At 41.5% G+C, this 17581-nt stretch overlaps 1 protein-coding gene across 1 annotated transcript in view; it reads left to right on the plus strand.

Moving 5' to 3' along the window:
• The window catches only part of sema6bb (sema domain, transmembrane domain (TM), and cytoplasmic domain, (semaphorin) 6Bb), a 129906-nt gene that overhangs the window by 81859 nt on the left and 30466 nt on the right, over positions 1–17581 (plus strand). Inside the window, exons 7-14 of the mRNA XM_083939115.1 lie at positions 817–907; positions 1692–1811; positions 2338–2426; positions 3231–3448; positions 11855–11986; positions 12573–12722; positions 14253–14432; positions 17045–17185. Coding sequence (XP_083795241.1) covers positions 817–907; positions 1692–1811; positions 2338–2426; positions 3231–3448; positions 11855–11986; positions 12573–12722; positions 14253–14432; positions 17045–17185 — 1121 coding nt within the window. The remainder of the gene's footprint in view (positions 1–816; positions 908–1691; positions 1812–2337; positions 2427–3230; positions 3449–11854; positions 11987–12572; positions 12723–14252; positions 14433–17044; positions 17186–17581) is intronic.

Consider the following 17581-nt stretch of genomic DNA (forward strand, 5'->3'; position numbering starts at 1 on the left):
TGTTATTTTTACTCTCTCACATTTCAAACATAGTGCAACAGTGCAGCACTGAGACGTACCTGGCCCATTATCTGTCAGCCACTAATGACATTCTACAACAGTGTATAACACACCTGTCTCTCCATGATAGGCTGTCTGTTTCTCTGGGGACTAGTTAGCGATGCTAGCTACTGTTTTATTTATAGCTGGTTTTTAATGAAATGACACCTCTAAATTATTTTCTTTTCAGCTGTAGATGAGAATTAGATTGTGCTGTTGAAATTGTTTGCTTTTGGCTCACTTTTAAGTGTGTGTGTGTGTGTGTGTGTGCGTGTTTGTGAATGTTTGTGTGTGCAATTCAAAGAGAGAGATGCAGAAGAGAGATTTTAGTGTGTGTATAAATTATCAGCGTGACTTTATGTGGGTGTATGGACCCCTGTGTGTCTGTATGTGTGTGTGTGTTATTTATGCATGAGATTGTGACTCGCTTGTTGTTGCCGCTGTGCCTAATTGGCACCAGCGAATCATTAGTTTGCACTTACGGTAACACTCCCTAATTGTCATTCTCTTTGTGGCTTGTTTTCATAATGCTGCTGTAGATGCATTCATATTGTTTGGAGTTTACTGATTGATGCGTGTGTGTGTGTGTGTGTGTGTGTGTGTGTGTGTGTGTGTGTGTGTGTGTGTGTGTGTTGTGTGTGTGTGTGTGTGTGTGTGTGTGTGTGTGTGTGTGTGTGTGTGTGTGTGTGTGTGTGTGTGTGTGTGTGTGTGTGTGTGTGTGTGTGTGTGTGCGTGCGCGTGCGTGGGCCTGTGCGTGTGCGTGTGTGGTGTTAACAGGGAGACACTCTCGAGATGGTAGGAGATACAGTTAGTGGTATGGCGAGATGCCCCTATGACCCCAAGCACGCCAATGTAGCTCGTTTTGCAGGTAAGAAGCACCTTTTGTTTCAGTCTTTACTTCCTCACCTATCTGGCGCAAACGGTGATTAATACCATTGAATGTGCTGCACAATTAATCGCAATTTTATCGAAATCACAATATGGACGAGTGCAGTATCCAAATCACAGCATATGAATCATTCTGAATATATTATTGTGGTGCTGCAGGGACGTCCTGGCCTGCAGGTCGTATTCCACAGACTTAGGAGAAAGTCTTTGTTTGGTACTGATCCTCGCAAAAGTCACAACATGATCATTTTAATATATTCTTCAATGACAATGAAATAATGCAAAATGATCAGTCCCTCCATTATCATGAATCATATTGGAATTTCAATATCATATATCATATGTTCCTCATATGCAGCAGGGCTGCAAGTTCAACAAAACGGAGCAATTGTGATTTTCATTCATTTTTCATTTGTATTTATCTGTTTAGTTTACTTAAACTGATTCAAACACTCCACTATAATAAACAGTGTTCTCTGGCTAAAACTGTGGGGAGCCATTACTGTTTAGCCATTATATAATTATCTGATATTGGCTGAGAGTGAAAATGTTGTTTTTTTGCGTGGGGGTGCTGAAAATTGTAATTATGTGCCTGTGATTATATTGTTGACTGGTCAGTCATGTCATGTTTAGGATTTCAAAAATATACACTCCAGCTTTATTTTTCGTGGTTATGATGCTGGAATGTTGCTTTGGCAGGCTGTCCAAATCACTCACTAGTGTGTGTGTGTGTGTGTGTGTGTGTGTGTGTGTGTGTGTTTCAGAGGGGAATCTGTTTACAGCCACAGTGACAGACTTCCTGGCCATTGATGCAGTCATCTACCGTAGCCTTGGGGACAGTCCCGCTCTGCGCACCGTCAAGCACGACTCAAAGTGGTTCAGAGGTACCTACAGACGTGTGTGCATCAGAGTCTGGTGTTTTCGAGTGTGTGTCCACATCACTTAGCATGCAGGATCGATACGTGTGTCAGTAGCTGAGGGCTGAGTCAGCAGCCTGAAAACCCCAAGCTGTCAAACATACTTCTCCTTCACGGAAAATCCACATCACGGTTCAACCTAACGACGAGAATGGGACAGTAAAAACAAAATACGATTTCAAACACAGGTTGTAAACGGTCCCGGGTGTAATAGCGCCAAAATGCATAGCGTGAAACCAAGTTCTCAGAAACACCAGGGAGTCATAATGCGCTTATTGTTTGGTGTGAAATCCCCTTTCACCATGTAATGGAATTAAGCATGGCCTGTGCCTCTTACACACTGCCCTCATGATACCTCGGTGTTGGGGGAGTGAATAATGCATTCAAAAATGGAGACTCTGTTTGCAGAATGCTTTCTCACAGTCCATCTATATTTCACAGAACCTTTTCCCCTTCAGTCTCTCTGACTTTTTCTCTCTCTCTTGCAATATAGAACCGTATTTTGTCAGCGCTGTGGAGTGGGGACCTCACATCTACTTCTTCTTTAGAGAGATAGCCATGGAGTTCAATTACCTGGAGAAGGTACTGTATAGAAGTCATTCTGATGAAAACATCTCCCTCTGAACTCACAGTATTCACGCAGAGGGTCTGGTGGTCCATTCAGAGCATCTTTTGAAAGGGCTGTAGAGGAATATGTGAATGCTTGTTTAAAATGCAACACCATGAAAGAAGATGCCACTCTACTAGCTACCTGCTGCTATTATTTGAATGTCAATATCAACTATTTTCCCACAGCTTCACTGACCTTTCATCCTAATATTTGTTTGTCTGCATATCTAATCCAACAAATCACGGTCAGAGTAAACAATTCATGTCTGTATTAACCCGAGGGGAGCCTTTTTTTTTATAGCTGCTCTGCCCTTGCCAGAGCCGGGGATAAATCTTAAAAAATATCAGCATCAGGATCTTCTCTAATAAATTAGCAATTCACATTTGGTGAGTGCTTGCACAAGGTTCGTGGCTTTGACATGTTTACAAGGAGTAAATGGATACTTTAAACAGCATCACCGTTGCATGGTTGCAGGTGTTCAAAGAAGCAATTTTGAGATGTGCTGACATTTTTATGAATAATTGATATCAGATTTACTATTATAAAACAATGATCTGTCAAAACAGGGTTTCTGCATTGCAAATATCATGCAAATGACTCTGTAGAGATCACCCTGAAGATGAACAGAGCTTTTAAATATGCCTTTTTGAAGATGAAACCCAGAGCTGACTCCCCAGCTTATCATCAGAGTTATATGTGAGCCGTGCTTAAAGACATAGGATTTTTTGCACATTTTCCATTCCCACATCTGCTTCTCTGTGCCTGACTACTCTCAGGTGGTGGTGTCACGCGTGGGGCGGGTGTGCAAACGTGACCTGGGTGGGTCTCAGCGCGTCCTGGAGAAGCAGTGGACATCGTTCTTGAAGGCCCGTCTGAACTGCTCCGTCCCCGGTGATTCCCACTTCTACTTTAACCTGCTCCACTCCACCAGCCCCATCATCAGGATGCACGGCAGGGACATTATCCTCGGGGTGTTCTCCACACCGGCAAACAGGTACGACGCACACATACTAACATATACCTGTAAACAAGAAGAGAAACAAAACGCACAAATATACCTCTCTCTCTCTCAAAAATGTGCACACAAGGACAGACACTAAGTTCTTCCCCACCTTTTTGTCCGTTGTACCTCCAGACTTACTTACCTTTGGCTCTATCTTAACCACTGATCAGTTAATTTATTTTTAGCTATCTGAACAGTTCATCTGGTAGTTACCACTTTTCCATTACTTTTACTACTAACTATTATAACCATTTATATATTTTAGCAAACTATTTCAACATATCCATTACATTCAGCCAACTAACTAAGGTGTAGATATATTACGCTAACTGTTAATTACTTTTAGCTACAGTATAGTTCACTGTGTTTCCATTACTGTAGCTATTTTGAGCTGCAACTCATTCCTTTAAACTAACTACCTAACCATTTATTCATTATTTCTGGCTAACTATTTAGGCTAACTAGTTTATTCATTTATCTATTACGTTTAGATAAGTATTTCAATTGTTTATCAACTCATGAAGTAATAATATGTTACTTTTAGCTCTAGTTTTCCATGCTTCTATTATGTTAGCTGTAGTTTGTTACTGCTTTTCCCATTTATCCAATATCTGTGATACTATTTGAACAGTTTTTTCCATTCATTTTAGCTAACTATTTAAACCAGTTATGCATTACCTTCAGCTCTTTGAACTCTTAGTTCATTGTCTTATTGAAGCACTATTTGAACCGTAATAAACAGTCCATAAAGTGAGTATGTTTACAGTATATTTCACCATTTATCCATTACTTTTAACAGTTTCAGGTTCTCCACTGGCTTCCCATATCAGGATATTGTGTATTAAAATTGTAATTGCTCTTTTTCTAAATTGCTTCTCCCCAAATTACTATTACTTAATACTACATGGCTTTCACTGCTCCAGATCAATAATTAACCTGTCTGCAGACAAGCTTTATTTGTGTGTGTGTGTGTGTGTGTGTGTGTGTGTGTGTGTGTGTGTGTGTGTGTGTGTGTGTGTGTGTGTGTGTGTGTGTGTGTGTGTGTGTGTGTGTGTGTGTGTGTGTGTGTGTGTGTGTGTGCGCGTGCGTGCGTGCGTGCGTGCGTGTGTGCGTGTGCGTGTGTGTGTGTGTGTGTTTGACTCTGAGAGCTGAAGCAGAACGATTTAAATCCATGTCCTCGGTGTTTTAAAAAAAAATAATACACAGACCTAGAAACACATCTACCAGTGGAGACAGAGATAGTCACCCAGTGCGAGGCAGCACTCCTCCGGTTCACCTTGAACATTTAGTGGACCACCATAGTTTCTTCCTTCGCCTATGAAGTCGGAAAGAGCAAGGCTTCCTACAAGCTAAGCAAAGCTCCGGAGAAATGAAAGAGGCTGTGTGGAGGCACAAAGGTCAAGAGTCTGGGGTACACAGTAATTTAAGGCACATGGACTGCTTTCATTGAGGACAAAAGGGTGATTTGTTGAAAGACGAGATTAAATTGAAAAAAGGTGAGAAGAGATGAGAGATGCTGCTTGGTGAAAGGGGGGATTATTGCAGACTGCAGGTATTTGCAGAAACAAAGACAACACAAACAGCACACCAGAGAGAAGGGAGGAAGGAGTGTGATGAAATGATTTGTGTGAGCTACTCATGCAGTATACGTTGGATACTTTTGATGCCGGAAATATACAAAAAAAATTTACATTAGAGAGGCACTTATGTTCTGAAGTGAATCTAGTGTTGAGTCTTACATTTTCTGCCAGTGGGATGAGATAGTACCTCTTGCTGCAGGTACAGATAAACAAATCTTGATTACTGTTTTACCCAATACAGTTAGCATAATCTAGTTAAGGTGCTTTATTGAAATGCTTTGTTTTTAGCTATTTTTTTTATCATTAGCAAGAAAAACGTGATCCTTATACTTAATGGGAGATTAAATTACTTAAGAGGAACATTGTAGTGTCCATGTTTGTGGGAACATCCTCCATACATCTCCCAATTTGCACAGGGATTCAAATCCACTGCACACTTTAAAATAAGGTATTGCTACAGCATTTTTTAATGTGTCTCAAATAATAAAAAAGTATTTAGTATCTCTGTGGCTCTGAATGTCCCTGATGCCACTTACTGTGTGGTAGTACAAGACAATGAAGTAGACATATAGAAATACTTTTCTGCTATTTGTCTGGAATCAATACAGTGTCTCACCAGCAGAATAGCTACCACCTGCCACTGGTCTCAGTATAATACCATCTCTGTTTGCATGCCTGCTGACGGCTGTGGCCGGAGGCTTCATGATTGTCTGTCCCATTCTTGTGAACGCGATATCTTCCAATTTGGCGCAAACGTCCAATTGGACTCAGGGATGAACTGATTTGATTTCGGAGGTCAAAGGTCAACGTCACTGACCTCACAGAACATGTTTTTGTCCATAACTCAAGAATTCCATCCATTGGACGAGAGGCAGGGTACACCCTGGACAGGACGCCAGTCTATCGCAGGGCACATACAGTAGAGTCAAGCACAGACGGACAACCATTCACACCTACGGGCAATTTAGAGTCATCAATTAAACTTAACACGTGCACGTCTTTGGATCGTGGGAGTAAGTCGGAGAACCCGGAGAAATCCCACGAAGACACCCTAACCCACCCCCTACCGTGCCACTCCATAACTCAAAAATGCCTACGCTAGTTATGACAACATTTCACACAAATGTGTAATAGAATAAATTTATGAAATGGACATTTGAAATCCAAAAGGTCAACTTCACCGTGACATGATGTTTCTGTCCGTTCTTCAACACCATAACTTAGGAACAGAGAGAGACATTTGGCCAATTGTTTAGATCTTCTCTTGCAGATGTGTGAGAAGTTTCACCAAAAATTTGCACTTTATACCTTTTATTTAATTCCTTAAGAGTCTTCACTATATATAATATATAAGTCTGGACAGTTTGGGTGTAAACTGCAACCTAACTGGTGGTCATCCTAGTTTTTAGGATATAAGAAAATAGCTCTACCAGTTGAAGGACAGTGTCTCAAAGCAGTGGGCTCTTAGTAAGAGATCGGAGAGGAAGAGGGGAAGAAAAAACGAGAGACACCGAGGGAATAAATGTGAAAGGAGAGAAGACAGAGAGCAGTATAAAGAGGGAAATGGTGAACATGACGGGGAAAGATGGATGAAAAGCTCAAGGACGAGGAATTCAATAATGGACAACACGTGCATCCCTCAGTCTCCCTGAGATCTAAAACTGTTTCATCAGATGCATCTTATCTGCGTGTTTGGAAGGACTACGCTGCGGGAGGGGGCCACTGCCTGCAGAGACAGATGGATTGTTCACACACATACACACATACACACACACACACACACACACACACACACACACACACACACACACACACACACACACACACACACACACACACACACACACACACACACACACACACACACACTCTCTCTCTCTCTGCCACTCTCATACCCAAAAACACATGCACAAACATACTTACAATGGTTCCCAGATAACAGTATTTGCAGCATGCCACCAAGGAGGACCAGCTGAATACACACACACCCTTGCTTGGGTAAACTGCCACTGGCTTTTATTTTAAATAACTGCCAGCCAAGAGACAGTGAAAAGGAGGTTTAGATGGATGGATAAGGTGACACGTGATTGAGGAAAAGGAACACAAAAAGATCGAATGTGTGAGTTGAGCTGCAAAACTCCCACTGGCCCCATGTGGCCCACTGCGCTACACTGGCTAAGTACTTGCCAGACAAATTGCGGCTGGCAGCGTACAGTGAAAACAGCATGGAGCAAGACCTGAGAATGGAGGACTAGCTATTCGCCCCTGCCATTTGGCCCTGAGCTGCATAAATGTGACTCTAGTATTGGAATAACCGGATAAAGTCAAGGTTTTACTGGGCCCTCCTGGAGTCTCCCCCTGGACACTCTGAAGTTACTCATCTCCTCCTGTGCCCACATACTCCAGGTATAATTTTACAGCCACATGCCAGCTCCCTCCAAATATTATGAAGGTGCATTTGGGGGATCCTTCAGTCTCTACTTCCAGAGTACAATATGGCCACCAGTTGTCGGTTCCTTTGTGCATCCACCTCTGAAGCCCCAGGCCCTTCCTCTCAAAGAGGGATGAAAGAAGTGTGTGGATTTCCCACTGAGCACCTCCAGCACTCAAACTCCTGATGCTCAAGAGGTCAAGGAGGCATAAGGAGCAACAGGAAACATGAAAGAGGGAGAATAAAAATATGGGACCGTTGGGGAGAAGAAGATAAGAAAATACTTTCTGCTGTATTTGGCAGCTCAAATAAGTGGGTATTTGTTGAAATAACAACAACAGGATGTCATAAGGCCTACCATCATCATGGTGCATCGGGCTGGTACTGAAAAACAAAAAAATGTCATTATTTTTTGTTTAGTTTTTTTCTAGTATTTTTCAGTAGCTGAAAATGTATATTGTTGCTGGAGCAGACTGACATGGGCTCTTTAGGTTTAATGGAGCCTCGTAGGAATGCAAGAAAAAACATCCCATGCAAAGTAAAGTAATCTAGTGCATCCTGAGAGTGGGAGGCCATGTTTGGTTTTGGTTGTAAAGAATCCCATGCAACGGGGTCAGACAGCAGGATGTCCCTCTGGGAAAACATGGCAGATAAGTGGTAAGGGGGAGGACAAGGAGCAGGAGGAGAACAGGTTTGCTGTGACACAAGGGATGATGCACAGATGTGCAAGTGTGTCCCCTCGGGCCTAACCAAGTAGTGAAGGCAGGGCGATACATAGTTAGGTATCAAGCTAGAGCTTGAGAAATGTAGCTGACAGCAGAGCCATGACACAGGGACAGTACAGAGTTGTTACAGAGGTGTTCACTCGACCACATGAGCCTGGATAGTCAAGATATGGAGATAAGAGAATACCCACAGGGAATTGATGTGGAAAGGTCGAGAAAAAGTATGAGAAATGAGGTTGCTTCAATACAAAAAAAGATCAGGTGAGAGGTTTGTGGTATAATAAATGAAAGAAAAGTACAACTGCATAATATAAAGAAGAAGATAAAGGGTAGAAGTTCAGGAAGTGTAAAGAAAAGAGACTTATAATTAAGGCCCAAGTTTAAAAAAGGGTTTAATATGAAACTTTTCATGATAGGGTTTTGATTGTAGTTTACATATACAAGTATGTGCTATATTTTGTGAAAACTGTATATTGGTCTGTTCTAAAGGACTACCGTATGATTGGTCAGAAATACCTTAAGTTACGTCATGAGATTGGCTCTCTGTGTGTTGTGTAAATACTGTGATTGTTGTTTTTACACTTCATTTTTGGTACGATTTTCAACATGAATATAATGTTTAGGTAATTGATTTGATAATGATGTGCTATACAGGGGCAGGTGGGCAGATTTATTTACATTTGAATAGAGCCAGACTAGCTGTTTTCCTCCGTAACCCCTTTGTAACTCCTTTTCGACCAAGACATTTTGAGGGCCGGTTCAGAGCCGGTGCCCAATCCTTAACCGGTTCTTCCTGTTTCGACAGCCAAAGAACCGGCTCTCAGCCAGGAAAAGTGGTTCCAGACCGGCACCACTTCTTGCATGCTCAAACAAATGTTGTGATTATAGAATTTGTTGTGTCTTTATTGTTGTTTTTTTGTCAAAATTAACAAGTTTTCTAAAGAGACATGTCTTCTTGAGTATGCTTAATCAACAGAGAAACACAGTTTAAGTTAAGTTTTTAAAAATGTTTATTCACAGTTATGAACAATAATTATATATACACAGTTCCTTTCAGAAAAGGAAACTATTAACAACTCGGCAAGTAAACATAAACATGTACATGTCTGTGGTGTTATGGCAGTTTTCATTGAACACAGCTCCAGCTGCAGTCATCTGATTTTGACGTCACCTGCAAAGACATGAATGGATCATTAATTTGAATTGCAATGTGATCAATTGCAGGTAGTCTCTGCTAGGTACGGCTAGCTAGCGCTAACGTTAGCTTCTAACAAAGGCTAACATTGACATCTTACATTCAGTGTTGATAGTAATTAAACATGTTAGATAATTACCTTTCTTCTCAAACGAAATCCTCCATTGTATTAAAGACAAGCAGTTAAATGTGTTGTAGTCCACCATTGTTGCGCTTGAACTGGGCGTTAGCATTTCTGAAGAAACCTCCGACGTATACAGTGACTTAATGACGTGGCTCTCTCTGGGGGCTCTCTAACGGGTTCTGAGAAGGTTCCCAAGTTGAACCAACAGTGAACCAGCACCAGCAAAACAAATAAGCATATGTACCAAAATGTCAAACTATTCCCTTTAAACCCCAGTGAAACCTTGTTCTACTGAACAAAGAAAAACATTTTGGATTGATTGCACTAAAGGTAATTTGTTTACTGCACACAGCCATTGCATAGTTTATTGCTTCATGGCGATGTAGCAGTTAAACCCCTAATTAAAGGACTGACATTGAGACTTCCTCTGACTCCCACCTTCTTCTCCTCTTCCTTGTCTGCGAGGCATCATGTGTCCTCGAGGACTGTGTTATTCCAAGCTGTCAGAGAGCTTGTTAAACAGTGAGGAAGTACTTTAGACTCTGCAGCAGTCCTCTCAATTGGACACCCTATGCATCTAGCCTGGACAGCCTGCCACTCAACCCCAGGCAAGGTGAAAGAGTGAAGGACGGACAAATGCCGATGGACAGAGAGAAAAAGTAGTCTCAAGTATCTAAGGTGACTGAGAAAATGATTTAAATAATTTTTTCGTACAAGAAAACAATCAATCAATATCCTTTATTTAACCAGGAAAAAAACACATATGGACTGGATAACGAAAGCATGAGATACTACAGAGTGCAAATTGTATATTGTAATTGTAATATGGAGAAAAAAACAATCCAAGGCCTTTTGGCTTACTGCTGCTAACGCTATACCCACTGACCTGCAGCGAGAGAGAAAGGCAGAGGTGTTGGGGGGTGGAGGGGTGGAAGGGTGGGATAAGGTAGAGAAAGGAAGCCAAGCTGGCACCGGTGCTGAGCTGGCAAACAAGTCACACATAACATCTGGTGCCGGCGGTCCTGAGAGACACCGTATCGTCCACTGATATGCCTGCAGCTCCCCCACGCTGGCCAGGGTTGAGTCACATCCCTGCCTATGAATGATAAGTACTGAGGGAGACGGCGTGACCTGATCAAATGGCACATTAGCGGAGTACAGTTCCCTGCTGCAACCAAAATCAAGCCTTTGGGCACTGCCTTCCCAAACAAACCCTTCTGTGGCTTTCAAAGGAGTACTCAACAGTAACGCAGCTCAGAATTGTGAGGGCAGGCTGTGGAGACCCCCAAATCACCAGTTGGACATTTGTTTTTAAGAATGAAAGAGAGAAAGTGGGCCAGAAACAGACGGGGCACGTGTGGGATTTTTGTAGCAGCAGGTTGCAGATGACTTAGTCTCCCAGGTTTTTTTAATGTGAGTGTATCGCTAAGGTATTAGCTCTTAGTCACTAGCTCTCACACCACGCACACTGTTAGTCATGAAAAGGACACATTCAGAGCAGAGAGTTTAGTCTCAGAGCATGAAGCATTGGATGTTGGACTCATTCCTTATCTCATCCTGACACTGCTCTCTTTATTTATCTGTCTCTGTAGTGCTTTCTCTAGCCAAAACACAGAAATGTTACATTGGTCTCAGTGAGGAGATAGAGGACTGTAACTTTGTGTGAACGTGTCTCTATTTGTTGGTTTTCTGTGTGTGTGGGCCATGAAAACTTCTTGGAGCAGATGTGCTGTTCCCCCGTTGCAGAGTTCATGAGTAGTTAAGCAGCCTCTGAGGTGGACTGGGCTTATTACTGGGATGTGTTGTTAGGTCTATGGACAACCCCCCCACACAACACACACACACACACACACACACACACACACACACACACACATAGAGATATTCAGTGACTCATATCCTATTTCGTTTTATATTCCAGGAATTCCAGCCAAGATCTTTTCATGTGTCTAATCTAACTATTGCATCTGCTGCGTATCTATTCTTCGCCCACGGAGTCGACAGCGTCTATCTTATCCAGTCTTTCTTTCCGTCTCACTAACAATTTCCTTTGTGTTCAAGTTTTGAATGTCAAAATATGAACAGCCCAAATCCAATTTGTCATCTTGGCTGGAAGCCTGTCCCTTTCTCACACTCACAATTTTAACTCTTGTTTTTTCACGTTTCACAGTCTATTTTTCCTTCTAGGTATCATCTACCTTGTCTTTTCTCATTGCGACACTTATTCTTTAAGCACCCCTGTCAGAAGTAGAGACACGGGACTGACAGTCATTTTGTCTGTGTTTCATCAATTGATGGTCTCAATCTGCCTCTGTCTAACCTCTCTGTCTCTGTCTCTTTAGTATCCCGGGTTCAGCGGTGTGTGCCTTCGACATGGAGCAGCTGGCTGGGGTGTTTGAAGGGAGGTTCAAGGAGCAGAAATCACCCGAGTCTATTTGGACGCCTGTTCCAGATGAAGTCATCCCGAAGCCAAGGTGCAGATGGCTGAAATCAATTTATGCACCTGTGTTCATGCTGTTTTCAGAGAAATACTATATCATAAACAAACTCTATTCAATTCACAATACTGTTCTATAAATTTATTTTTTCAAGGCGCAAGTTTGATTACATAACAAAAGAAAATACACGCCCTGCAGACAACATTACATTTACTGTTTCACCACTCCATGCTGCTCAGGGGTATTTTTTTAAATGTTTTAGTTACAAGGTGAAACAAGTCGATTATACACACATGTAATGGAGAATGCAGGAAGATTCTGCACATGATACAAAAGTAAACAAAAAGTCACATGGAGGTGAGGTTTACATCTAAAGGTATGTCTTGACCTCATGCAATCATCCCATCACCTACCAAATACTTCAGATGAGTTTCTTTTGACTGAATTAAAATCAGTCTCTTGTTCAAAAAGTGCTATGTGTCTGAATGTGAGACACTCAGACAGTCTAGTCTGCTTAATTATATAACTAGAACTTTACTAAGGAAGTAAGTAGACATAAAAGAGGATGCTGCTTTGCCTCTGTTCTGTCTGCTCAACATGTGCAAAAACTTGTTGTCCCCAGACCCGGTGGCTGTGCTGTCCAAGGTTCCAGGTTTAATTCCTCAAACTCGTTCCCTGATGAGATGCTCAACTTTGTCAAGACTCATCCTCTGATGGATGAAGCTGTCCCATCACTCGGACAAAGACCCTGGATTGTCAGAACCATGGTCAGGTGAGACTGAACTCAGATGAGCACCAACCCTGTCTCCCATTGATTATGTAACTAGGAGAGGGAAGGTTTTCGTTGCCACCGTACTCTACAGAGGAATTGTTGGGTCTATGTAAATCATAAATAAGTCATAGAGTGTGGTCTTTACCTACTCTGTAAAGTGTCCTGAGATAACTTTTGTTATGATTTGACACTATAAATAAAATTGAATTGAATTGAATTTAATTTAATTTAATTCAGATAGGGACATTTTCAGTATCTGACAAGTTGCACAATGCGGATACAGAGCATATTTGCAAAACAATGTCAGTCATTTATTTTCCCTGTAATACAATATTCCAATAAAGTATAAAAGGGGTTTCATGGTTATTTTTAGGTTGCTAAAGGTAAGGGAAGGATTGTCGTTTTCGTTAAATATTGAAGTACAATCACACTTCCTTTTGCTCTGCGATGCGGTTTGTTGATAACCTTGCTAACGCAACCACACCTCAAGAAGATTTGGTCTGGGAACCTCTCATTTATTTTCTCAGACTTGAGGTGTGGTTTACGATTGCCCAGAGCCGTTTGTTGGGCGGTACGAATGTCTTTCAAATGTGTTGTACCTAGCTCGTAGACAATTTTCTCAATTATACCGATGACGTATGTAGAGCGACAGAAATCTCTCTGTGGATTATCTTAATGGTAAACTGCCCCTAATTAATTTAGTGAGCTTAGTGAACACTCAGCTGTACATCCAATAAACTCATTATTTCAAGTCACAAGGCTTTAAGTCAATGTATTTGTTAATCAATAATCAAAACAAGAAATTTAAAGTTGACTTAAAGTTAATAAAACTAACATTAACTTACTTGATCATCCTTAACCACTTTATGATGTTTTACAATGTAGCAGACAGGGTTGCAAACACACGACGCTGTATGTATGTAAACACACACGTGGTCTGTCTGTTTGGGCTGTGGAAGTTAAACTGGTTGGGTGAAGCAGCTGTAGCACATAAAGTCTCACATAAATGTATGCATGCCTCTCTCTATCTCTCTGTCTCTTGACTATCTACCATATGTAGTCCCGCTGCCGACCAGCCACCAGGGGATTGTGGGTACTGATGTATGTGGAATATTAAACAGCAGGCACAACATGGCTTTTATTCCCGTCTATTGATTCATACACACAGGACTGTGTGTAATTCAGCAACACTTCACTATTGTTCCAAGCCAGGCCCATTTACTCGACTGATATTATTAATGACTGCACGTCTGCCATAATTAGTTTATTATGCAAATTTGATGAGCAGCTTCTTCTCTGTGGAATTCATTTCATTTTACAGTGAATCAAGAGAAAGTGCCATATTATGATTTAAATTCACAAGAGTCTGTATTTTACACCTAAACCCATCAGTTGTAATGCATTTAAATCATAAATTTGCCTCTAGGAGCTACTTGATCATGCTTTTATCTTTTATGTAAGAAAAGTCCCAAAATGAGTCACACAACTCACACAACTCTGTGGCATTAATGCAGTGCTCTGATTTTCCAGGTACCAGCTGAATAAGATTGTGGTGGATACAGAAGCCGGGCCTTATAGAAACCGGACCGTCCTGTTCCTCGGGTCGAGCAGAGGGACCATCCTCAAGTTCCTCATCATGCCCAACCAGGACAACACCGTCACCAACAGCAACATCTTCCTGGAGGAATTGGAAGGATTCAACCCAGATAAGTAAGACGTTAAAGCTAACTAAAAGGAAAGGGACGTATATATTTTGAACTGTTAAAGGAGTAGTTGAAATATGCTTATTAGCTTTCTTGCTAAGAGTTAGATGAGACGGCTCACTCACTTTCATGTCTTTAGGGTTAAATATGAATCTACAGCCGGTTAGCTTATCTTGGCACTGGAAATAAGGTGAAAGAGCTTGTCTGGCTCTGTCCAGAGTTAACAAAATTCATGAACCAGCAACTCTAAAGCTCACTAATTAACAAGTTATATCAAGTTGTGTAAATTATAAAAAAAACAAATTGTAAAAATGCCACATTGTGGTTTTACGGGGGGTTGTGTGCCTGTCTATTTTCAGTAACTTCCCAGGGTGTTGTTACCCTTGTGAGGTTGTTATATGACGTGTTAACTTGTGAACTTCAGAGGTGCAGATTGATTGATCAGAGGTAGGCCAGCTGTTTTCTCCTGTTTAGAGTCTTTGTGCTAAGCTAACTAGCTGCAGCCGGAGTAAGCACATTTATTTACTGCATAGACATGCGAGTGGTGTCAATCTTCTCAAGAAAGCCATAATTTATGGCTCTATACTTTGCTCTGCACAAACCAGTACAATGAAAATTCAGCAGGAGAGATAAGTAAAGGGTTAAATGACATCTGGGGTTGATATATACTGTATATACAACAAGGGGAGCTGGTGATGTGATACGCCTAGGAAAAAAAATAATAAAGGCATGACATGTCCTCGAAACATTGCGTGTCCTGAATTATGCAGAAAGCCACACCTATTTTTCGAGAGAATCACATAATTGTGCAGGAACTGAGCAGATGCAGCCCCATGCAGAGAATACAAACAGGGCAAAGAGAAAATAATAAGATGAGAGGCCAATAATGATTATCAGGAAATCTGAACATCTTCTAATGAGGTGGACACATGCTGTATAACAGCATTCAGGGAAAAACAGAAGAAAGCAATGAAACGACGATAAAATCGCATTATCCTTAATCTTGACCAAAATTACATACTGTCAGGAGAAAAGACCTCTTATCTCCAGTCTGAAGCTAAATGATATTTAATATCTGGATCTTGACAAAAGATTGGAGTGGGCTTCTTGTCCTTTTTTAATTAGTATTTTGCAGGGCAGGCAGCTTTGACGTTTCATTGGATGCCCACCACTACGTAATGAACACTGGGTACAATGCCTTTTTCATCTTGTTCTCTCTGGAGGTTCAGTGTTCCACATGGCGGATGGCTGCAGGGTGATTGTCACACAGATGCAGGCAGATTTGGCTGGTGATTATCTTTCACCAAGGCTAATTAGAGGCATTTAAAAAAGAAAGAACATGTTTCTAAACACAACCATTCTTTCGTGGTAATTGTGCTCCCTGATATATTTATATTCCACTTTTTTTCTGCAATAAGGGGAAACAAAGGATTATTTCTCGAACCAACTGGCTGGAAACACATTTTCTCCCTACAGTGGAGTCAACTAATCAACTTCTTTCCTTTCCCAAATTCTCCAAATTATACCTACCAATTTGTGTCTCAGCTTATTTATTCTGCTTCGGACTTGACAAATGAGGGATAGTGATGGCAATAGAAATGAACGGACTGTGTGATGGATGAGCTGGTCTGGACTGGAACTAGGGATAATTTGGTGTGCATGGTGAGCCCACCAGGAGGTCAGTGACAGTTCGTCTATCACAGCAGGCATACAGCTAATCAGAAGACGGAGCACAGCCACATCCCTTTTTTATTTCCTTTTATGCTCGAGGCCAGACCATCCCCAGCCTCACCTTACATACACTGACAAAGAGATGCCTTGTGCCCTGTAATAAACCCCTGGCTAAACAGGAGCAGGGCCACTAACACAGTCATCTTTTAGGAAGTCAGCACAGAGAGAAATCACTGCTTTGTGATTGGCTGGTTGCCACAATGAGCCAGGAAATGAGAGAGATACAACTTATAGAGCCTGTATGTTCTCCTATTTTCTCCCCACATCTGATCTTGGTTCTGTATTTTATTTTTATGAGTCTCTCATCTTTGCGTCTCTGTCTTTTCCCTGCATTTGTTATTATTTGTTGTTTATCCTATTTTATTTTTTCCCCCGCTTTCCCTACATGGGCTCGCCTTCCTTTTCCCTTGTTTTTTTTATATATTGGCTATGAAGAATGACTCACAGCTTGGCCTTAGCAGGATGATAGATGCTTCTTAATGACTGTGGGTCCGCTGCTATGTTATTACCATAAACCATCCAGATACAACTAATGCATGAGTTCACATGTGCATAAAAAGGTATAAATTTGCAGGTCTTGCCGGCTATCGTAGCTCCAAGTGCCAATTAGAAACGTTTCAGTTCCAGGCTGTTAGCCGACCTCTCGACCCTCTAAAATAAGCACGGTGCATATTTGTATTGACACTGTAACATCTGGCTACACCGCTACCTCTCATCTACTTCAATTGTGTTATAGCTAGACCAGTTTATGTTTAGTTGTTTCACATAGAGTAATGAGGAATGTTTTTTTCCTGCTGTAGTGCTCAGTGAGGTCAGAGGTTTAATGTGCAGTCTCGCTCTGGTAATTGAAATTGCCTCATGCATTTTTGTGTTTTCTGTATGTTGCAGGTGTGCTGAAGACTCTCTGCAGGCCAGGCAGCTGTTGTCTCTGACTCTGGACCGGGCGAGCCACACTCTGCTCCTTGCCTTCCCCTCATGTGTGGTCAGAGTACCAGTGGCACGATGCCAGCTCTACTCCCGATGCATGAAGTAAGTCTGCACCAAACACTGGACATACAGGAAGATAAAAGCACAGCAGGTCAGCTTAATAAGAAGTGTGGTGACCATTAAAGAACCATCTGGCCTTCACAAGTGTCCTTAAGCATGACACTGTGAACCTCTGCCAGCTCCAGGGCTGCTGCTCTGTAGATGACCTGAATTTTCCTGCAATAACTACAACTTAATAACAACTGTCGCTGTGCCCTTGAGTAAAGTGATAATCTGTTAACTGCTGCATAATACTGAAATGCAATAAATGCGCCAGTAAATTGGAAAAAAATCCAATAAAAACTGTTGTGTAATACTTCACCATTAAATATAATGATGTGGTATTACCTTTGCCTGCAATTTTAACTGTATCATAGCTGTAGCATCATTTTAACAGAT

The sequence above is a fragment of the Echiichthys vipera genome, assembly GCF_963691815.1.
Source record: "Echiichthys vipera genome assembly, chromosome: 3".
In the NCBI taxonomy this organism is placed as follows: Eukaryota; Metazoa; Chordata; class Actinopteri; order Perciformes; family Trachinidae; genus Echiichthys; species Echiichthys vipera.